Raw genomic sequence first — 18,801 nt, 5'->3', positions numbered from 1 at the left:
GGCCGCGCGCGCCGCCCTCCTCCACCACGAGCACAATATTCGTAAGCCGAGGTTTTTTGTAAGAGGATCCAATAAATGGAGAGTTTAACTTGAGAGCGTCGCCGCCTCTGCCTGCGCCGGCTCCCTGCTGCTGCTGCTGCTCCGAGAGGATCCCCGGGGTTATTCCCACGGGATAATGTGGGCCCCCAGGTGGATTCAAACCACTGAACGAGCTGCAGTCCCTGGGCCCTGGCTGCCGGGTGCTGCCGTTTGTGCCCACAGAGCTGCCCCGCTGGCCCGGGGCTCCTTGCGCACCAGCACCGTGCCAGGGAGCAGGACCTGTGGGCCTGGTGCCCGCAGAGGGGGCAGCCTTGTCCCCTGCAGGCCCCAGATCTGCGGATGGGTCCCCAAGTGACGGGTGCCAGGTGATGATGGATCCCCGGCTGGTTGGTCCTCGGTGATGGAGCAGCAGTGATGGGTTCCCTGTGGTGGGTCCCAAGTTGAAGGGTCTTGGCCATGGGTTGAGGTCCCACCAGTGCTGCTCAGGGCACCCATGAGATGGCATCAAAGCCACTCCGTGCCACGGCCGCTGCACAGGGTGTGGGAGAGCTGTGCTGGCGCACATGGATCTTCACCAATTCCTTTGATCAAAGCCAGTATCCGCAGGCAGAAAACACAGTAGGTGCCTTTCCACTGGGAACACGGGGGCTGGAAAACCCGGCCGGGCGCCAAGAGCCGATTCTCTCTGTTTCGGGCTGTTAAAGGCTACGTGTGTTTAACACGAGCTGCATGGAGCGGCCAGGGATGTGCTGGGTGCTGCCCCTTGGAAGGCCAAGGAGCATTTGCTTTGCTGGGAAAAAAGGACCAGCCGAGGAACTCAGGTACCTTCGTGTGCCTGTCCGCGTCTCCAGGGAAAATGTCGTTGCCGTCTGCCCCTTCCAGCTCCGTCTCTCCCAGGCTGCCCCGGCTCCCTCGGCAGAACCGGGGGTTATTTGTCTTCCCCTGTGTGGATGAACAGGCGCTGATTTCATTGGGTTAATTAAGATTTTTTCGTTAAGCACCTGTTTTGATTCCAGCTGCTGCAGCCCTTCCGAGGCCGCTCGTGCTGCCTTGGAGGAACGGGCAGCTCCACAAGATGAAGGTGCTGCAGCCCGTGGCCGTGCTCCCTCGGCAGGTGCCCACGCTCTTTATCTACCACCAAACCACGTCCAAAAGCAGCTCTAGCGCCCAGCCCTCGAGCCCAAACACAGTGGGTTGGGACTGAACGAGGCTCTTGGCTCCATCCGCAGCCCCTCACTGCGACCCGTCCCCGCTGCCGGGCCAGGAGCCTCCTCCAACTCATGGGTTTTCCAAAATCCCTCTTGATTTTGGGTGCAAAAGCCTCGGTTTTGCCAATTCCAAGCTGCTCTTCTGTGAGGCCCTTGGTTTCTACTTTTATTTTTGCCTTAATGCCCAGTTCCTGCTGTGCACAGGGACAGTAAATGGAGATGGCCCTATAGGAAACTGGATCGGGTGATGGGGAAGAAGCAGCATGGAGAAAAATACATTTTTTTTTAATTATCGGAGGCCTTTGCTTCGGCATCCCTGCAACGAGTTGCTTTGGGTTGAACTGGGTCCACGCAGTGTTTGTGTTGGTCACAGAAAACACCCGCTCCTGCACACAGCTTCACCCTGACCTTGCAAATAAACACGGCATTTATTTCCTGAACAACCTCCTCAGGGGCCCAGCACTCAACTTTCCAGCACAGGAACCCCTTCGACATATCCCCAAACCGGTTAAAAATAAACTTAAAAAATAGATATTAAAAATACTTCCTCGCTTCCCCCTGAAAGGGGAGGAGGCTTCTGGTCTTTCGGAAGCAGGAGTCTCTCTGGAAGAGCTCCGGGCTCGGGAGCGTCGCGGGGCTAGAACTTCTGCAGGAACTTGAGCACCAGGTCGCGCAGCTTGGCGCGCAGGGGCTCGTCGTTGTCGCAGATGATGTGCGTGGAGTCCTCCTCGAGCTGGATGAGGGTCTCTGCCTCCTGCAGCAGCACGATGTGGCCCTTGGCCGTGTCCTCCACCTTCACGTCGCTGAAGCCGTGCTGGACACGGGGCAGGGAGGGAGGAAACGTGGGCGCTGTTACCAAGGGCCATGAGGTGCCTCGAGGGGCTCCAAACCCCACCGTGGACTGCAGAAATGCTGCAGTGAGGGGGTCTGCACCCACAGGGAACCCAGGAAGGCAGAACCAGGCTCCGCAGCGCAGGAGCCACGAGCCCAGCAGCAAATCCCAAAGCCTTTCCTACCAGCTGTGGCATTTGCAGGGTCTCTGCTTCGCTCCCTCACACTCCTTGTCACAAAACTCCTGGGAAACGACCTGCTCCTGCGATTCCCTCCCAGCTGGTCCCGTTTATTGACGACCAACCGAGGAGCCCAACAGCTACCTGGGGAGAACCTGCCCCCACAGGGACCCCTCGCAGCCCTTCCAGGGGAAACGATTGACAGCGGAACGTGTCTCCGTATGGAAATATCCTATATGTGTCCAGCACAGGGACACGCAGCCCCCAGAGCGCTTTCCCAGCTCATTCCCGGCTCTCCATGTCCAGACATGCTGGAATTTCTCATCCAGCAGCCGCAGAGCCAGCCCCTAGCTGCCGCCAAAGGCTCCTTTTACCTTCTCCAGGGTCTGCACGAACTGCTCCACGGGGATGGAGCCGCTCAGCAGCGGCTTCGGGGGCTTCCCCTCGGGCACGTCGTCGCTCACCCGCTTCCTCTTCTTGCTGGCAGGCGCCTGCGGAGGCTTCGGAGGAAGCTGGTGGAGGAGAAGGGAGACCGTGAATCCCAGCACGAGTTACGGGCAGCAACGGGCACGTGGAAGAGCAAAGGGACAGGGATTTCCTGGTTCTGGGTCACTGTGGGGCAGGATCGCGGTGTCGGAGGGCAGAAACGCGGCCCCGGGCGCCACTGCGGACACAGGGCACCTTTTGCAGGTGGGAGATGGAAAAAAAAAAAAAAAGTATTTTAAGACAAATTTCTATCATCTCCAAAGGCCTCAATTGAAGGCTGAAGCTTTCTGGTCTAGCACTCAGGTAGCCTGCAGTATTTCCTGGGAATCATGCTTTAAGGAGCTCAATTCCTTGGGAAAATCCCAGTTTCAAAGACAGGTTGGGAAACCCTGGCAAATTAGGAGCAGGGAACTAGCTGGGGAATGAGGGAAATGAGCGATTTTCACATCAAAAAAGTAAGTTTTTAGGAAGATCTTGAATACAGGCAGGGAGGCACTGGAGATGCTGCAGCTAATGGCTGAAAAGTCCCTGGACTGGGATCGTGGGTCAGCAGGAACGCTTCAGGCAGATGCAAAACACATTTCTATAAAATAAACCAGGGAGAAATTATTGCATTAAATAAGGCCAGGTGCCCTGTGCCAGGTTAGTCAGGTTGGGGAGGTGCCAGCGCAGGATCTTCCATGGGGAAGTAGTAACTCAGTCCTTGGGAAGATAAAGGTGCTGAGGACAAATCCATCCCGTTGCTCGTGTGCCCGAATCCCTCCCGCGGCTCTGGGCTCTTCCCAGTGGTGCTGCCTGATGCAGGAGACTGGGAAGAGCCAGAGCATCGGGGCCTGAGTCCCTGCAGGCTCCAACTCCAGAGGAAAAGGCAACCGAGACGCCTCCTGCTCAGCGGCTCCCGCTGCGGAGCCTCTGGATTTGCAAACGCTTGGAGAGAGGGATTTGCTCCTCGCGTAACCTTTGGAGTTCCCTCTGCTTCATGGATTGATTCCTGGGGCCGGGGCACCCTCGGGAGGAGAGTCCCTGCACATCTCGCAGGTTTGGGGGCCTCTCTCCCCTCCGGCCCTCCGCTGCGTGTCCATGAATTCCAGCCTGATGCTGGAGCAGTGGACGAGAGCAGGAGGATTTGCAGCCCCTCTTTGGGAATAACCCTCCTTCCCCTTTTTTCTCAGCCAGGCATGCGGCCAACAAGGAAACAAGGGGTGAGATTTATGCCCATCCCACTCTCCATCCCCAGCGCAATTCCTCACTCCCGCGCGCTCCGGAATCGCTCCGGCGGCTGCCTCGGGACACCGGGAATGCCAGGAAAGCCAGCAGCACGCGGGATTTTGCTCCCTCTCCCGTTACGCTCTACCTGCAGCACGTGCTTGTTGTCCTTCGTGTGCAGCATGGCCGAAACGGTGGCCAGGGAAATGCCCGGCTTGATCTCCAAGGGCACGAGCGAATCCGCGAGCTGCGGAGAAAGGAGGAGTTGGTTCAGCGAGCCAGAATCCCTGGATTTGCAGGGATCCCGCGGTGATTTAAGTGGCAGTGGATGAATGGAGTGTGAACACGAACCTGCAGGTACATCATGGAGCGCTCCCCTTACCTGCTCAGCCCCCTTTTTGGCTCCCAGAGCTGCAGACTCTCGAGCATCCTCAGAGCAGGGTGAGAGGTGCAACAGAAAATGAGAATTAAAGAGAAATTGGGTATAAATCCACACCAACCACTTCACTAACACCTCGGATTTGTAAACCTCTAATGTGGCATCCGTCACCTTGACGGATGGTGAAAACCCAAAGCCAATTTCTGTGCAGTTCCTCACTGCTTGCAGCAGCACTCAGGCTGCAGAATAGTTGGAAGAAAAAGGGTTTGTCCTTAAAAACCCACTGGCTCTGTTGACTGGAACCAAACTGCTCTTTGGGTTTTTCTTTACGTCGCTGCAGAGAAGCTTTTCCACAGCCTTTTATATTATTCTGCTCATGGGTGGTACCGTTGGATGGGGCGAATCTCCTCAGATGTGAAGACAGGTAAGACCTAAATAAGCAGAATTTCCTTTGCTGTTTTCCCTGGCAATTCAACTACCCGGAGCATCAGCCCCTCTCATTTAGAGAGAGCCTCTACACCATCACCTGAACTGCCCTCCGAGCGCTTGGCAACTGCAGCTGGAGCCAGGTGGTAAGAAGAATTCACCTCTAGGGTGACAGAAGCTCCCTTGAGGAATGAGATATATTCCCATTTTGGAGACAGGGAGAGTAAATTCCTTAGCAAAAGCCATTGAGTGATTCCAGAGAGGAGAGGGATGGAGCGGAACAACCGAACCGGCCACTTCTCAAGAAACTCTGGGGACCAGCGTTTTACTGCCCACTTCTCTCCTGCTGTAAACTCCTCCTAGGAAGGTATTCCTGTATTCCTGCAAAGCTCTAATCCTCGTGTTGTGAACACAGACACACCTGGACGTGACTGGACTTTCCTTCTGGCCTAACTCCAATGCCATCAAAGCAAAGGGAGGGCTTTTCTGATGGCTACAATGCCAGCAGAGTCCAGCGACTTCTACTCAGCTCTGAACATCTGACCTACCACTATTAAAGCCACGGTCGGTGTTTGGAGAGCACCTGCTTGAAATAAGAGCTGGACAGATCCCTGTGTAGGAAAAATAAGCACATTTTAAGGTTGCATGCAGATTCCCTACATTTTGCTCAACTGGTGTATCATAGAACCCCAGACTTCAAGGGTCAGTTCACATTGTTCTCTCTCTGGGAGAAAAACACTGTAAGGACAGAGATCTTCAAAAACCAAAAGAACACTTTGAACCAAGTCCTCTTCTGCCACTGAAGTATTTTGCTATGATCATTTATGCAGGTATTAACCACACAGTGGGTAAATCACGGCACTTCTTCATTATTTATAATCAAACAGACAGCAAGACAGATGTTTGTTGGTATTTCCTCTATGCTCTTGCCTCATCTCACTGCCCTCTCCACGATGTGATCAATCCTGTCATGACACAAGTTTGCTGATCCAAATAGAAAGGTCATTAAATCACCTGCAGGAATTCAGTGACCAGCACCAGCCAGGACTGTTATTTTCCTCTCCTTCTGCACACACAAATCATGGGATTCTTCCAAAATGCTGGATTAAAGAAACCCTTTTGAGGGAGACAGCAAATCTTGCCTAGACTCCAAGCAGCGGCAGCTCCACCGTCTCCTCCCGCAAGCTCTTCCAAACCTTAATTTTCCCTGCAGCCAAGAAACCGTGTCTTACTTCAAGGTTGGATTTGTCCAACGTTGCTGGATTTTGCTCTGCTTTTGTCTGCAGGATTGAAAAGCCCCCTCGTGATGCAGGAGTAAGTGCTGCTTCTCTCCAGTCATTACCATGAGTTTAATGCTGCACGTGGGCATCGGGGAGGGCATGGAAAGAGAGACACACAGTGCTGAGCACTAACAGCACATTAACCACTCCCTGCATATGGATGAGCACTTGGACTGCCTTCACATCAAGGCAAACATGTGGGTATTTGTGCACGCTCTTGGCCCATTCCAGTTTTTAATTCTTTCCTGTTAAAGCAGAGATCAAAAGAGAAAGGAACCAAAAAGCACAAGTTGTTGCCTCTCAGAAGCCTCAAACCACAAGTGCTGTCCCAGCCACAGGAAGCTCCAAGCAGGGGAAGGAGATATAGGGCATTGGATCATATTTGTCTTCAGTCACCAGTCAAAATTCCTACTGTGGGCAAGGAGGAGGAGATGGGATGTGAAACCCTCACTATGGAGCAAGACTGAGGCAGAGCAGCCGGTGAGTGAAATGAGGGAAGGACCAGAATGGGAGCTCACCTATCAAGGGACTTCCCAGGGATGGACACATCCCGACACCAGGCAGCTATTAACTGCACGTGTAGCTATGCTGGCAGGAGGGAATATCAGTAATTTCTCCCTGGATTTGGGGGAAATCTCTCCAAACCTTTCTATCCTCCCTCTTCCTCCTTGTCCAAGCGTCACGGTTCTTGCCCGAGGTGTGGGAAGGTTGGCTTGAGAGACGCAGGGTCTGAGATGCACTGGATCTTCATCCCCCAAGACTGCAGGGACAGGGAACTTGGAGAAACACAGCAAGGGTTATGTGTAACCAAAATCCCCTTAGCTTTTAAAATCAGAATTTTGCTGATGCATCCACTAGTTTATAGCACATGTACTTAGAAGGGGACCTAGCTGATTTTTTATTTCAGTGTTAAATATGCATTTGTCGGATGTGCAAACTGGACATGCAAGTATCAGCTGGGCATTAGAGACAGGAGCTAGAGTTGCAGCTGGATCAAACCACAGAGACCAAGGCCATGCAATAAAGAGCACTGGGCAGGAAAGACCCGTTATGAACTCAACACCTTGCAAAATCCTTAGGAAAATAGAAGAGAATAAAGCCAGAATATACTTGCTGGGGCGGCAACCAGTTTTGTTCAGTGAGGTGGGGACAGTGCTGGGCAAAGGTGAGAGCCCCAGGGCTGATACTGCAGTTCCTCAAACCCTGAGCCCAGGCCCGTCCAGTCTTTATTAATCACCTCAGTACTGAGCAAAGGGATGTGCAAAAGGCAACCTTGAATTTTGCAGAGAAACCTTTAACAGAAAGAAAGTTCAGGCTGCCACAGTGCAAGGACTAGATGACCTCACGCAGTGGAGTGAGAAAAACAAGCTGAAATTCAATAGCATGAAATGCAAGGCCGGGGCCTGGCTAATGCAGGGAATTTCTGCCGTGAGCTGGCAGCTGCTGGAAATGACAGAGGTGAAGGGTTTAGGTTTATTAGTCCAACCCATGAGAACCGAGAGCCACAAATGTGACACAGACATGAAAAAAGGCAAATGCAACTCCAGAAAATATCAGGTAATTCTAGCAGAGATGAGCTATTGCTGTTATATTGGGCTCTTGGAAATCGTGGGTAATTGAAGTTCAAGAAAGATATACAGAAGGGTAGATCAGGGCAGGAGAAGCTGTCTTGTAAGAGGAAACTAAATTATCTTGGCTTGTTTAGCCTGGTAGAAAAAAAAAAAAAAAAAGCAGAAGCAGAATTTGATTATTCTACAAAAACTCCACAGGGGAAAAAACAACAAAAGAGAAAATCTGTTTATGCTAAAACATGAGGTTAAGAGTGTATTTGTGCAGAGCAGCCATGAATATGTGTAGGCTGGAAATGAGGATGTTTCCAGCCATCGGAGACCGTGGGGGTTTGAACAGCAATCTAGTGGGAACAGCAGGGGCAAAAGTCTTCCCAGTTTGACGTTTGTGCCTTACATTTTCTGAGGCATGTTTTGAACACCATTAACAACTGCAGCTGGGTTGTAGCCACGTAAGCCACGGGGACATTTCCAGTGTTAGGAAAGGAGTCCTTCCAGTGCTGGAGCTTACCAGGAATGAAAAGACTTCCACCCAAGCCCCTGTAAGGGATGCAGAACACATGTTACTAAAAAAAGGTGGCCTCTCAATTATTCAGGAAGCTCCAGGCTTTGAAGCCCTGTCTGCCTTCACCAGTTCTTCCTGGTCAGGATTTTACAGCAGTTTTTGCAACAAGCACTCGGAGAGCTGCCTCAACACCCTTGTCCCCACCCTCCTCGCTGCTCACGCACCCTTCCCAGTGCATTTTTGATAAGAACAGCCCCCACATATTCCACATGCTTAAAATCCATAGGATACCCTTGGAGCTATAAGCAGGGATGATCTGTATAGTCAGTTTTGTAAACAGGAGAAAAACCACGGTCATCATCCTGTTAGTTCTTCTTATTTGGATGGCAACATTAGGAAAGGAAGAAAATTTGCCTCACCTCCTACCTCCCTGCTTCTTCTTCTCCCTTCTCTACTTTTTAAGTGCCAGGGGCTCTGTTATTGAGTCACTGCAAAGCAGACAGGGAAAGGCACCAGAAATGATTGCGTGAAGTCTCAAGCCCACTCAGCCTGGGTTTAAACCATCTGGTGAGCCAGGCAGGGGCTGGGCACCAGAACTGCCTCTGCAAGCACCAGCTCCCACAGAGGAACACAAAAAGATATGTGGTCACACACATGCACCAAGGGGAGAGGTCTAAAGACTTAACTATGCCTGTGGAGTGAGCATTCATGGGCAGCAAGCGGATTAAACACGGTGCAGTAGAATGGAAACGACTTAGGGAAGCTTTCTAATGGGACATAAAGGAATTAGAGGCACTTCCAGCACAGAAGAACATCCTGTAACTAAGGGCATCTACATAATCACTGAGGGATGGAGATGAGTCATGTCTTGTTGATGGTTCTGCCTCACATTCTACAGCATGGAAGGGATTGAAATGGGATCATTATGTGGCTAAACTCACCCGCACTTAACAGACCTTCCAGCTTGCAATTCTCCCCAGAGTGGATTTTAAAGTTTCTTTAACCTCAGTGGATGAAAGTTTGTGCTATAACTCTTTATATTTTAGATGCTATTTGTACTTGCCCACATCGTAGCTTTACTACTCCACAGGGTTAAAATCTAGTGCTGAAACAAAACAGGCTGGAGGGGTGATCCCACGTTTTTGAGCAATGGAATAAACTACTACCGTTCCACGTACGTGCTCCAGGCAACCACCACCTTCCTCGCTGCTTCTTGCATTGAAGCAGAGTTTAAAATCCCACTTAGGGGGTTGTGGGGAGACAGATCAACATGATGGCCCTGGTCCCCAAAGCCTGGAGATGAAAGCAGAAGGATATGTACAGCCCTACCAACAGGAAGCAGCGCTGGAGGGGATTACAGGCACTGGATGCACTACAAAAGCTCACCGTTGGCTTTTTGCCCATACTGTGCCAAGAGACAGTTTTAAAGAGGTATTTAAAAAGTGTAATGAAGTAGATTTATGGCTGTTTAATAGAGCTCTTCCACAGTATGCTGCATAGCCCGGGAGAAGGCAGGAAAGAACTGCAAGAGGCCAGTGGAAGCTGGAACCAGCACATGTGGAAATTAGCCTCAATCTTGCATGACAAATGACAGGCAGGGAAAGTAAGGACATGGAATAGCTTCAAGGAGGAGGCAAGCACCCTGCAAATACAAAAGAGGAGTCATTTGAAGGATATTACAATGGTATGATTCAAAGCATGCAAAATATTGTAATCAGTTTATGGATCAGAGTGTCAACTTGTTGGTGCTTACGGAGAAGGCAGGTGTGTGGTTGGGTGTAAAGAGTGTTATCCTACAAAATGGAAGAGAAGCAACCAGAGATTTTCATGTGCACACCAAGATGAGGGTTAGAAGAGAACAGAGAAATGAAACTCTTCTGTCCCTGAAACACAGAAGGAAGTTTCAGAGCTGGGATGAAAGTCCTGTTTTGTTTCTGTGTCTCTCAAAAGGACTTGGCAAAATCTTAAAAGGAGAGAAAAGTCAAGCTGAGAGAAGGGGAGGCTGCAATGAAAGCTACACAATTAGAACGGGCTGCTAATGATCCTAACAGTGGTGCTTCTAATTCTTCTCTGCAACAGTTCCTCCTGATTTCACTTCACAGGGGACAGGGGACTGCATGGCCACACTCTGCTCTGTTGGTCTGTGTCCTAAGCAACTTGCAACCAGAGTATATGAAGAGCCCAGAGTCCTCCCTGAAGTCAGTCTGCTGCTGAAATCCGGTGATACGCACCATTGTTCAGCTCTAATTAAACTGGAGGCACATTATTTGCTCAAACACCACTCTTGAATTTATCTGTTTGCTCCAGAAGGTGCTTTCCATTTCCAAATCATTCTGTGAAAAGACAGAGCCCAACCAATTTCCAGGAAGCAGCCTTGAAGCAGCCTTTTTTTTATTACTTTTTTTTTTTTTTTAAGTGAAAGGCAGATGCTGAGAAGAACAAATTAGTTAAAGTGGAAAGGCTTCCACAATGCCTCAGAGAGCTGTTTCAGCCCGGTGCCTTGGGAATGTTAAAACTTCTCTCTAAACAAAGGCTGCTCTGCGTGTAAATCTCACTAACATGCAAGAATCCTGCTTGACCCGACTTTGTTCTGATGCTGAAATGACTCAAATGTAGACAAGCTCCTGCAGGATCCATAGATTTACAAGCCTGACGGGCTGGATTTCGCACAAGGAAATATAGGCCCTCAAAGCATTCAATGTTTTCCTTCTTCTGCATATCTGAAAATCAAATAGTGAATTTGAGATGATTTTGCCCAAGTGCTTATACAGAGTAGGGGAGATGTAGGAGAATCGTGACATGCTAAGTAGTTTCCTGCAGCAGGTTGGCAGGGCCAATGTCAGAATCACAGAATCCAGCAAGGATACCTGGACGTGGGCACCACAGGAGATGTTTCCACTCCCTGGGCAGGCAGGTCTCCGGGCTCTGTGTGAATACAATCTGATGGTTTTTGGTATTTGTTAGAGCCTTGGTGAGGAGCACACTGTCCTCAGTGCATCCTCCCCTTACCACCCCAGGAGTTTTGGGATGTGCAATGACCTCCCTACTCCCTTTTTACCTGCAAACTCGGAAAAAAGACATCTGCCTCTGTGAGAGACAGCACCTAAAAAACTCTGGAGATCTGAGGCAACGAAAGGAAGAGCATGATCACTTTGGTGCCAGTGAGGCTCAGCCCACATGGACTCTTCAACCTGAACTGTAGGGCAGCTTGACACGAAAGACCAGGCTAACAGGAGAAACACTGACTTGTTTTCTGATGCAGATGATCTGATGAAGAGCTGCTAAGGAGCTCTGCAGTCCCGAGCATCTTTTTGTTCCATTTTCTAGTTTCAGCTGCATTTGGTGCTGCAGACTTGTGCTAATCACCTGGGAAGACTGATAAGTGAACACACATCTCCCATGAACCAGTCCAGCAAACTTGAAGACAACCCGTGACAAGATCTTCAAAATGCATGAGGGCTGGTGAATATTCATGTGTAGTATCTGTGCAAATTTGCATTCTGTTTGCCAGGAAAACTGCTATCTGTTCTCTTCACAGGGCTGAGACAAGGAATGAGCTTGCAGATAAAGGTTCACTTACACCCTCACAATTTAGGGAAAAACCCAAGGCTTACGTGCAATGGAACCTGCAGGTAGGCTGCACGCTGGCTCTCTGCAGAGGGAGGAACATTATCTTCAGAGCATCAGATTTGTTTTGGTCACACTGGTGAACGTAAGCCACACTTTACTAGCTTTAACAGGATCCAATAAATATGCAAATTTCCAAAGTAATTAAATACTCACGCCATGATAAAGCTGCACCCAAGTATATTTTCTAATTAAAAAATCCCTCCTAGTTTCTGCCAATTCTGGGCAGCCTCCTTACAGAACTGAGGCAGACACACAGAGAGGTAGGAGCGGGTGCTGTAACATCTGCTTTGATCCACGGACATATTTGTGCTAACTGTATCGTGGAAAAATTATTTTAAGATCATGGCTGTTAGAATATGGGTTACCCTTTGTTTTATGAGTCAATTTATATATATTAGGGGGGTAGTAAATTATTAATAGATGTTGTGGGCATAAGTCATCCACGTGAGAGGTGGCTGCAAGCAACCCATTAAACTGCTGGACTTCAGCAGGCTTTAAGAATTAACCATTAATTGAAACTTTTAACACAAATAAGCCATTTTACTATGGGGCCTTCAACATCCAATTGGATGTTGCTCCCATTAGTTTGCATGAGTGTGACAAACAGACAGAGGTCAGAAATGCTTCTTGTTTAGCCTCCCACTTGAGAAAAGTGCTTCACATGTTCCCAGTCAATAAAAGAAATCAGAACCACGCTAGGCCCTCTAGTTGAATTGACCAAATGAGCAAAGAGCCCCCGGGTTTTCCCGTTTTTTCACTCACGTCTGGCATGATTTCGATCTTCTCGTAGCGCCGCTTGTAGGGCAGGGTCAGCACCTCTGCTCGGCGGTAGGACATCGGCGGCGGCTGGCAGTCGATCATGAGGTCCGTGCGGTGGGACTGCGTGGGTGGTGGCTGGGTGTACTGCTCCGGGCAAACCACGTGGAGAGGCTGGAAAAGAACCACAGAATCATGGAATCGTTACGGTTCAAGACCTTCAAGATCTTTGAGTCCAGCTGTAAACCCTTCAACACCACAACCTGCTAACCATGGTCCTAAGTGCCTCATCTCTGCGTTTCTTGAACACTGCCAGGGACGGGGACTCCACCACTTTCCTGGGCAGCCTGTTCCAAGGCCGGACTACTCTTTCCAGGTAGGAATTCTTCCTAAGGTCTTACCTGAACCTCCCCTGGCACAACTTGAGGCCATTTCCTCTTGAAGACTGTGGTGACACCCAGAAAGGTCCTGCTAACTCGCTGCGCTGCTCTGTATTATACTGTAATTGCTGCTGTAGCGAGGTTTTCAAGATAATGTTCTCAAGCTAATTTACTTGTATAAAAATAACATACAAAAGATACAATCCAGAAGATCCCGTCAGGATCAGAATAAACTATTCAAGGGACAGGCAGTCTTGCTCTGTATATAAAAACTGCCCGGAGTAATAAGGCCTAAATTTATGTCTTTAAAACACCACTGAAGTATCAGCACTCAGTCATGTTAGATGCCATAAGGAAAGAAAATAGTAAAATATTCAATAGTTTTATCTTCCAAAATCTTGTCATCTAAATCAGAACTACATGCCAGTAATGGTGGGCACCCTCTCAAATCAGCATGGAGCAAAACAGACATGTATCAAAACACAAGACTGCAAATATTAGCTGAAGAGGAAATTCGGAGTTTCCATAAGCTGTGAGGAATATATTAACAAAGCCTAAACCAGCTGGTTGCCTCAAGGCTCAGCACAGGATTTAAGGAAACCAAAGGACAAGATGTAGTTTCTGCAAACTCTTTTGGAAATAGCATCCTGCTTCAGGAGTAACATGGAAGATGCTTGTCAGAGAATCAAGCAATGACAACAGGTCACCAAACAATGGCACAAGATGACACTGGTAAAGGATTTCAAAGAACATGTATTATTGTGCTTGCCAGGCTAAATACAGAGCCAAAAGAAAAGCTCAGGCATAAAAAAATGCAAGACACGAGAGTGGAGGCCCAAAGCAGCAGTGCCAGGACTGAGGCAAGGATCAGCAGCAGGCATAAAGAGCCAGAAATGCAGGAGCTGGTGAAAACTGAGGGCTCTGAGGTTGTTCAACACTTGGCATTGGTGAACCATAAGACTGTATTAGACACAGCCAGGCATATTTATACAAACTGGAAAGAGAATAAGGGGAAAAAAAGTGCTTACAATTACATATCCTCTAAAAAGGAGGATGGGAATCTATACATCATCTGCTTTGCGCTCTGTTTCAGGGGCATGCAGAAATGTAAGAGGAGACAATAGAAATTCATTACCTGGACTTCTTTGAGTAACTTAGACACTTGAATAAAATTAAGTCTTGTGTCAATGGGGCAGTACACACATTTCATAGCCAAAGGCTGATAAGGAGCCAGTGCATCCAGGTAGGAGAAATCTGGTTCTGAAAAGAGAAATGTTGAAAACATTAAATACCTCTTATGAATAAAGTGCCCAGTTCCCCTCTCTCTTTCCATGTTCTGGTCTAGACAGGCTGTTGTTCAGCAATGTTAATTCTGGGATAGATATCCCCTCCTTTCTTCCTTCCCCCATCCCGTTATTTTCAGTTAATTTGATGAAAATTATGCCCACAATTAGCCTTGCCTTAATCAAGTAATGGAGCAATTCATTTCATTTGAACACATTATTGCATGATTCTTATAACAAACTTAATCAAGGTAAAACATCACCTCTTTCAATCAGATCTGCTAAAAAAAAGGCAAGATTTATATGTTTTGGAGTATCACAAGGTAACCCAAATGTCAGCTTGTTTTTCACTATGACAAAAACACAGCATAAACATTGCTATCTTCATTAACCTGTACAAATGTCCCCTGTTGGAGACACATTAACTCCAAACCCCCTTTTCCTTACAGTTTATGTACATATAAACATTATTTATATGAATGTGTATTTTAATCTAAGTGTCAGGTTTGGACTGATGGAAAAATGAGGATCCATTTGTTAAAATTTTAGCACAACTCAGGAGCATCTGAGGGAAGTTTTCCTGTTGGAGGGACAATCACTTGGTTGTTTCACAGTCCTGGCAATTCCAGCTCAGGACAGGATTTGCTGAAGGCTGCTCGTATCAGAGGTTATCCAAAAACTGAGCTGGGCTGTGGCAGGGATTTCATATAGGATTGACTGTGGGACTTGTCATGCAGTGGGAATGGTGAAAAAAAGAAAATAGTGTTAGCTTGGTAAAGACAGAATGGGTGAAAAAGCAAAGGCAGGCAAAGACTGTTAGTTATTAAACCATTTTGAACCACAGGGCCTCTAAGGAAAACCTGCAGGGTGAAATTGAGTTTTGAACCTGCAAGTCTTGCTAGAAGACTTCAAAATTCAATCCTGGGCATCATTTGCTTCATAAAGACAAGTTAATTGTTAGCCTAAATATCTGCTGCTGGCTAGGGACCAACGATCATGACGTGGGTTCATTTGCTCTGGGTGAAACAGAATGGAGCATCAACTGATGATGCACATTTGGAATCATCAAAGGGGCAATTTTCCAAAGTTTCAAGCAATTGTCATCACCACTGCCTGGAAACATCAAAGCGAGAAATGTTAACAAACATCTGTCACTGCACAAGAACCTCTTACAGATGCCCCCAAAGCCCTGAATCCACAAGCACAAAACAAAAAATTATACCGGGCAAGAAGCCCTCCTAGTTAAAAGCAGATGTGTGAGTGACAGTGAAACAAAGTACAAAAATACCAGGGTAAAAAGAGGGGGAGTTACTGGTACTAAGCTGATGAGCAATCAGTAATGAGGTGGGAATTAGATGAAAAATGATCAGTGGTCAATCAGACTTAAATAAGATCTTTTAAAAACATGTGGGGTTAAAAAAGATAACCACAGTCAAGCACAAGGTCCTCTGCTAGAGATATACAATTAAAATAGTAAATAATGAGCTTAAAAAAATTATTGGGGCTGATTCTTTTCATTTCATCTGGTGTGGACGATGGAGATTTGACTGCTTGTATTTGAAAATGTCATAAGGTAGCCCTTAATCGACTGAACATTTTATGAAGTGTGGATAATCTATAGATTTAGATTTTCTTTTTCTTTCTGAATCTAAGAGTCCGAAACGGTATCCAAGCTATGATCTCTCTGAACAACTAAGAGGAAGATAAATAATCTTGGAATAAAAGAGAAATTCAAATGAAGAAATTCTAATACTAACGAGTGAGTCTGAACATTCAGAAAAGGTGAGAAACAACCTGAGCTGTTCTGACGGGAACCGTTTGAGATAACAGAATTGCTGTTTTGGAACTATCAAAAAAGCAGAAGTCAACAGTCTCACGGAAGACAGCACTTGTCAAGGACACATATTAACTTTTTTATTTTTTGAAAGAATTACAGGTCTTCAGATTTTTCCCCAAATACCTGATTTACCACTGTGTGACACTTCGAGTTATAAAACCTTCCACTGATGTGGCATGCAGGAGCTGGCTTAAGATCTCCCAGGGAGCTGCTTTTAAAGCATTGTTGTTATTGGAGAGACAGCAAGAAGCAGATTTTCTACAATGCTTTCTTCTAAAATATCTTTTTGGCCTAGTGATATCCAATTTTTTAATCAATAATCTACTCAATGCTGTTTCAGCAGTAACATTTGTAGAGAAAGGAGCAGCACTATGGTTTACTCCCAGCCGGTGTCCCATCTACTGCCAGCAGCTGCTGTTTTAGTCTTTTATCCTTGTTTTTGACATTACAAATTGGAAAGGTGGAGACTACCTAGACCCTGCATCATCATTACTGATACCTCATGGCTCCAGGTAGAGAGTCTTAATTACTAGATACCAGGAGCCTTCCACAGGAAAAGCCAGAATGGCATCTGCTAGCACATATTGCTTCAGTGGACCACATTTCTAATATAACTGCAGGGGATTTTATCTTAAGACAGGAGAAGGTAGATAATTAAATAATTTAAACCCAGAGAATCAACGAAGGTGCCTCGGATTTCCTCCGGAGTTACTAAGAACAGAAGAATTTAATCTGCTGGGAAATTCTGCAGACAAAGAGACCGTCTTGGCTGCAGCTGAGACGGTCCTAACGGCAGCAGGAACGTCCTGCTGAGTGGATATCCCTGCAGAGAGACAAAACCCGCAGACCAAAAGTCACACAGACCAATCTGGAAACAAACCACAGCAAGTGTCTGGAATTCCTGTGAGCTCCATGGTCACGCATGCAGCCAAAGCACATCACAACTGGAGTTGTCCTCCAGGAGGTATCTTCCAGAAAGCTTCATGCTTTCTTTTAAATACTCTGTCTTGCTGTTAAATGATGGGCATCGTCTCAGCATGCAACTGACCAAGTGGTTTACAGACTTAGAGGTCATTCTGAGGTGGATAGGGCTTGATTCATTATATTCATTAAAATTAGGGTGAGCATTAGAAGCTGACTGGGAAAAATGGAGGCACTTAAGGACAGGCCTTAAGGCCTGGCAGTCTGAGTCACTGAGAGGGCCAGCAGCTCCCCTGGGTATTAGCTAGAGCTCTGTGTTCAGCTCCAGATACAAATGTGCGGGTCAACCAAAAGGCAGGGGAAAGGAAAAAGAAAAGGGAATCCTCAGTTTAATGGTCTAGATCACTAGTGCCAGGTCTTTATGGGTTGAATGCTCCTAGAAAAACAAAGGTGACGGAAAATCCTTTAGGAAAAGACTTATCAGTTGTACAAGCTTAATGAAGAGGCAAGTAGGAGTTTGAGGCTTTGATGAAAGGGCAGGAGAAGTGAGGAGGGAAGATGTGTGATTCCAGCAGAAGATGGAGACAAAGTGTTTCTCCTTTCTGACCAGTACCAATTAGGTCTCACTTGGATTTAACTTGCAGCCAGCTGTTTTTAATCTAGAAATTAATTTCCTGTAGGTATTTTACTGCTGTGCATAACAAAGATTTTGCTTAGAAACAGCAAGGATTGACTCTGCATGGCAAAGGTTGGCTCTGCAGGGCTAACGCAAGTTAAATGTCACCATAATTATAGTTGTCACTACAGTCAATCCTGGGGTCTTCATTTAGATGAAGCTTTATATGAAGCCAGAAACTTCTGGCCCAGAACAAGTGAGCAAAGCCCCTAGGATGAGGCCACACTGAAGCACAGTGCACAACCTATTGCTAATTTGACACTCTGACCTGCACCTCACTTACCTGTGAATATAACAGTGTTCAAGCTAGACTTTCCCCATAACTCCATAAAATGAACCACATCCCCAAAGCGGAGAGAGGGATGCCCCGTAAACACCACACACGGCTGCTTGAAGTCATTGCTGAAGTCTCCGTGGATGCTTGGATAATGTTTCAGTTTGTTTGTCTGAATGAGCTGGAATAAAAAGAAAAATCCGGCCGTTACAATCTTTTCATGCCGTTGTCCTCTGCAGCACCATGTGTTTATTTACATAAGATTATAAATACCCTGCAGGTTATTTATAATTCATCACAGAGTCCCTTCCTGCATATTCCCTAGATTTTCCATCAGATACAGTCATTACTGGCCTAAATGTTATGAAAAGGAAGTGAGAACATGAGACAAGGAATTTCAGAGCTTTTTTTTTTACATCAGTGGTAACTTTCTGAGAGGAAATGCTGCAAACAATCCCTGCTCAAGAGTTTCTTGGAGCGAACAGAATTCAAAATAAACTTTTTTCCTATTATTCATTCCTAAAACCAACTTCGTGTTCCAAAGTTTAATCTGTTTTTTATGCACCAGAGTAGTACCAGGGAATATTGCCCTCAGCAGTGTGTTCCTATGAGTTTCATTGGTATATTATATCCAAAGAATAGATATAATAGGTTCTCAAGAAAAATAAATGAAAGAATAGACTTTGGATTGCCTTCCTTAAACTACTGTTGAACTTAAAATGCAATTTAGTAGACTAGTCTGCTAAGCACACCCATGCAATATTTTGCACATATTCTCTTGGTATGCATATGCTCCAGTCCTTAGCATGAAAATAGCATTAAATTTCAATCTAGTCTTCAAAAGAGAAATTTGAATGTGCATCCAATAACTGCTCTGGTAATTAATACTCACTCAATCTAGCAAACTTCTCTCTCCAATCTTTATTAATCTCTATCT

The 18,801-nt window shown here is 46.9% G+C and overlaps 1 protein-coding gene across 1 annotated transcript in view; it reads right to left on the bottom strand.

Moving 5' to 3' along the window:
- Positions 1 to 1,774: 1,774 nt before the first annotated feature.
- Positions 1,775 to 18,801, bottom strand: part of INTS9 (integrator complex subunit 9) — a 53,941-nt gene continuing 36,914 nt past the window's right edge. Inside the window, exons 12-17 of the mRNA XM_010222956.2 lie at positions 17,874 to 18,045; positions 14,009 to 14,133; positions 12,500 to 12,667; positions 4,098 to 4,196; positions 2,632 to 2,769; positions 1,775 to 2,061 (exon numbers count right to left, since the gene is read on the bottom strand). Of these exons, the coding sequence (XP_010221258.1) occupies positions 1,885 to 2,061; positions 2,632 to 2,769; positions 4,098 to 4,196; positions 12,500 to 12,667; positions 14,009 to 14,133; positions 17,874 to 18,045 (879 nt within the window). The 3' untranslated portion in view covers positions 1,775 to 1,884. The remainder of the gene's footprint in view (positions 2,062 to 2,631; positions 2,770 to 4,097; positions 4,197 to 12,499; positions 12,668 to 14,008; positions 14,134 to 17,873; positions 18,046 to 18,801) is intronic.

The sequence above is a fragment of the Tinamus guttatus genome, unplaced genomic scaffold (assembly GCF_059628265.1).
Source record: "Tinamus guttatus ecotype Peru unplaced genomic scaffold, ASM5962826v1 Tinamus_guttatus_pri_ptg000548l, whole genome shotgun sequence".
NCBI classification, from domain to species: Eukaryota; Metazoa; Chordata; class Aves; order Tinamiformes; family Tinamidae; genus Tinamus; species Tinamus guttatus.
The sequence above is the reverse complement of the archived record's forward strand: the minus strand, read 5'-3'. Positions and strand labels throughout refer to the sequence as shown.